Source organism: Oncorhynchus keta, chromosome 19, assembly GCF_023373465.1.
Source record: "Oncorhynchus keta strain PuntledgeMale-10-30-2019 chromosome 19, Oket_V2, whole genome shotgun sequence".
Classification (NCBI taxonomy): domain Eukaryota; kingdom Metazoa; phylum Chordata; class Actinopteri; order Salmoniformes; family Salmonidae; genus Oncorhynchus; species Oncorhynchus keta.
Genome location: NC_068439.1, coordinates 85,645,650 through 85,650,036, shown reverse-complemented (window position 1 = coordinate 85,650,036; position 4,387 = coordinate 85,645,650). Strand labels below are relative to the sequence as shown.

General features: G+C 43.7%; 1 protein-coding gene across 1 annotated transcript in view; it reads right to left on the bottom strand.

Annotated features, from left to right (window-relative positions):
- Window positions 1-4,181, bottom strand: part of tbx18 (T-box transcription factor 18) — a 25,426-nt gene extending 21,245 nt beyond the window's left edge. The window contains exons 1-4 of the mRNA XM_052471692.1: window positions 3,898-4,181; window positions 3,178-3,419; window positions 1,206-1,380; window positions 397-498 (exon numbers count right to left, since the gene is read on the bottom strand). Coding sequence (XP_052327652.1) covers window positions 397-498; window positions 1,206-1,380; window positions 3,178-3,418 — 518 coding nt within the window. The 5' untranslated portion in view covers window position 3,419; window positions 3,898-4,181. The remainder of the gene's footprint in view (window positions 1-396; window positions 499-1,205; window positions 1,381-3,177; window positions 3,420-3,897) is intronic.
- Between the last annotated feature and the right edge of the window lie 206 nt (window positions 4,182-4,387).

Genomic DNA, 4,387 nt, shown 5'->3' with positions numbered 1-4,387 from the left:
GACCGTCAGGACTGGGAGGTTTGCTGTCCAAAAGGCGTTTCTTCCCAAACCGCACAAGGACACAGACCGTTCTGACAGACCGTTCCCAACCGCCATTTGTTCCGCTTTGTTCCCAGTTCACCAGACACAAACGATTACAACTTTAATAAACCTCTCAAGGTTTTTATGCTATAATATCAAAGAAACCAAGACGCCTTTCTAGCCTAGCATAGTTCATCTATATGTAAACGTTTGCATAAATACCTGCAATAGTATAGGTTATCAGAAAGGGATTTTGCATAAGCTAATTCCTGGCCTGTAGCAGCAGTGTAATGTGTTGTCTACGGGGTTGTTATGCCTATATTAGTTGTATAGTTTAGGCCTATATAATAGTTATGTTTGTGTTATATTCCTAACCTGTATCGTTTGTTGTCCACGGGGATAATGTCCATGGTAATGTAGTACAGCTGGTGTGGGTCCAGACCCGAGATCTTCACGCGCATAGCGGGGAACATCCGTCTGCACCCGGAGGAGAGAGAGAGACAAGAAATAGAGTCACATTAAAATACATAAAATATGTAGCTTACTAAATATTTCGATTAGTTGCCCTACACTGCCTGTGTAACATAGTCAGTTTGGTCGTTTTTACAATTGTTCAGATTTTATTTTTTTCCGTGCCATGAAATATTCATTTCTCACACATTGATATAAACATCGGCACTTTAGCCTAATATATGATTATGCTTGGTAGACCTATAGGCTACGACGGAATTGGCGAAAATATTATTTCAACATTACAATAGTACCTTATAACATTATAATAAAACATTACTGTTATTATTATTATTATATTTAGTCAAATGTGGTTTTGTGTAATTTTGCGTAAACTTTTCATAAACAATTCTGTTCACAGTATTTCCCTTATAATTAAACCATTTTGTTTTGTTTCTGATCAATCCGGTTAAATCAAACACATTTTGATTAGACGGTAAATCTTCGTTCCATTTCTGTTAAGACACTTAATAATCCTTGCGTCATAACTGCAACATTGAAGGACCGGTTAATTTGAAACATGTTTACATAAAAAATAATAACCCTTTTCCGTCACAGCAGAAAGCTCATGTAAAATATCTGCACATTGTTTAAAGGTCAAGACAAAAGACTTGACGTCCTCTTCTTCGTTGACTGTTTCTTTAGCCTCTGTGTTACCGTATCGTTTCTCTCACCTGCCAGCCTTCGTGATTATCATCTCTGTACCGATCTCGTGAAACCGTTTCCACAGGTCGGAGCCCTGCAAGTCCACGCGCATCTCCTCTCCGGGAACCGTTACTGTTACCGGTGGCGCGCGCTGGGCTTGGGCCTCTGGGTGGGGGCTTTCCAACAGCACGTCACAGCTCTCCACTACGGAAAGACAGTCCGGGTCAGTCACGGGCAACACAGTCTTGTTTTAATGTAGTAGTTTGATAAAGGCTACTATCCTAGTACGGGCAAGTAGTGACTGCAGTGGGTCTAAAGTATAGTCGCGCGCGCGTGTGTGTGTGTGTGTGTGTGTGTGTGTGTGTGTGTGTGTGTGTGTGTGTGTGTGTGTGTGTGTGTGTGTGTGTGTGTGTGTGTGTGTGTGTGTGTGTGTGTGTGTGTGTGTGTGTGTGTGTGTGTGTGTGTGTGTGTGTTTAGGTGCGTGCGTGTGTGTGCGTGTGTGTCATTGCCCCATCAGTTATAATAATCATGGCTCTCTGTTCGTCGCCAAACGGGACGTGTCTGTTCCGCTCCACTAGAGACACAAGGCCTGACCAGCCCTGACTAGACTGGACCAGCCCTGACTAGACTGGACCAGCCCTGACTAGACTGGACCAGCCCTGACTAGACCGGACCAGACCTGACTAGACTGGACCAGACCTGACTAGACTGGACCATTTGTGTTGCTGTCAAAATGGGTGTTCAGGCCGCAGACAATATAACAATATATGTTCTGTATTGGTCAGCCCACAACCAGACAGGCGTAAATGTAAGAAACTATAGCGCTACGGTTAAATATTATTTTAGGACCATATTATCTCTCCTGTTATGTTATCATCTATTATCACGGTGAGGCTAAAGACAAATTACCATCCTTTGATTGACAATGAAATTATATTATATTTTATTTGAGTAAATTCTATGAATAGGCTATTTTGTGTCATGGAAAGGTCTCCCTGCCTGTTAAAAGACATCTGACAATGGGACTCCTTGGATAAATAACGGTCAAATAGAAATACATATTATATTCATGTAGAATACAGTAATATATAATAATAAGGACTATAGAATCACAGTCAGCACAGTGCAACACCCAGGCTTAACCACACTGAAGAAAAAACACTCTGACAGATACAGTTAGGCTGATATGGAATAGTTTGGATTATATTTAGCATTAATTTACAATAGAACACTTTGTTGTGTTTCTGTGTTTTTAACGCGAGTCTAAACCCCGTTCATATAACGGCCCTCATCCGAGGCCATCTTCCTGCCGGTAATAGCTAATTGGCGTGTTTATGATTGTAACAAGACTCGTAAAGCGGCTGATTAGTCACGCGCAAAGCCGTTCTATTTACTCGACCAATAACCGGATATTATATAATATCTCTACAATAGAGCGGCAAACATATCAGCCCCTCATTAATGTTTAAATCAGACACATTTTAATGCATGTTTCAAATGCTCTGTATTTCTGAACCCAGATAAATATATTAGGCCCTTACTCTGTGCATTTGGTTCTGTAAATAATCTGTAATTATGTTCAAGTTTAGACTATATTTATAACAGTATTTGTATTTATTGTTGTTATTATTATTAGGATATTTGTATAGCCTACTTGGTTATTGCAGGTGATCGATTTTATTTTTAATTCATTCTAGTGGTAATTTAGTTCATGTCAATCATTCGGTTCATACAATCATTGTCTTATTGTTGAGGCTATGCAGTAATACACAACCACCACCCCACAACAACAACAACAACAACAACAACGAGCAATTAAAACAGGTCAACAAGATAGGCCTACATCAGTTTCGCCTGCGCATGAGTCGCTGTTAGAATAGTTGTAGCCTCATGTGTCATTATTTAATGTTCCGTTTAGTGTGCATTTTTCTAGGGAGTGGTGGTGAATGTATTTTAAATCGTCTTTGGTGTCACCACTCCATGGTAACAGTCTTTACTTACGCGAGCCGTCACTAACGCACTCTATCTCACTGCCCCGGTCGCTGGCGCGGTTGCACGCCCTCTCCTCTCTCTCCCCTCCGTTACTGGGCAGCTCCAACACCTCCGTGACCTCCTCGAGAAAGCACACCCTAGTGTCGTCCTCCCCGAGCTTCCGTCTCTTCTCCGACCCGATCAGAGCTTCGACCGAGAACGCGTGCGCCTTGACGCTCAGAGTGCACGGAGAGCGTCGCTTCTCTGCCATTCTACCAACCGTCCGACCAGGGAGAGGCGCAGGAAAGGAAATAAGGAAAAAGTCACTCTAAACAGAAGTGAAATGAAGTTAAAAGTTCACCCCAAGGGCCTCCACCGTAATAGCGGACGCTCCTCTCTCTCCTTGAGCTACGGCCCGTTCAGGACTGACTTTGGGGCACCGCACATACCGTCCTAGTGACCAAATACACACACTCCCCCCTCTCTCTCTCTCTCTCTCTCTCTCTCTCTCTCTCTCTCTCTCTCTCCCTCTCTCTCTCTCGCTCTCGCTCTCTCTCTCTCTCTCTAACTGGACGCAGCTATGAGACGTTAGCTGCAAGTGAAATAGACCTTCTGATGTGTGTGAGCTGAGCGCATGCGGACCGCAGTGGCCCCAGTTTTAGAAAGTGTAAATAATCTGAAGGCTGCTGTGGGGCTGGGCTGTCAGCTGTCAATTATTCTGCCTCCCGTCCAATTGAGCCCTGATCTCACCGAAGTCCCACCTCCTCGAGCTGTCCGGTGTTAAATGGTGAAGGGGGCTCGTGAATGAATCATGGCCCCGGTGCAGAGCGCGTATTCTCACACCACCGCCCAACATGCTCGGCATGTTTTGTCAGTTACAACCCCCCCGCAAGGGAGCCCCCTGAGGAAGACAGACACAATAACCACCGGACAGTGTTATTACACCTTAATATCCCTCTTATAGAGAAACCAAATCAAATTGACTTCAAAATGTATTTGTCACATACAACAGGTGTAGACTTTACCATGAAATGCTTACTTCTGAGCCCTTTCTCAACGATGCAGAGTTAAGGTAGACTCAGCGAAATGATGTTGCCACTAGCAGCACGCATGTGCACAGGTTCCCGCCACAGTGTCACATCATGGCAGTCAACTGGACCAGTATGCTGTTTACTTTCTGCGTGTACATCATATCGCTGAGTCTACCTTTAAAAAGTAAGACAATTACCCCCCCCCCAAA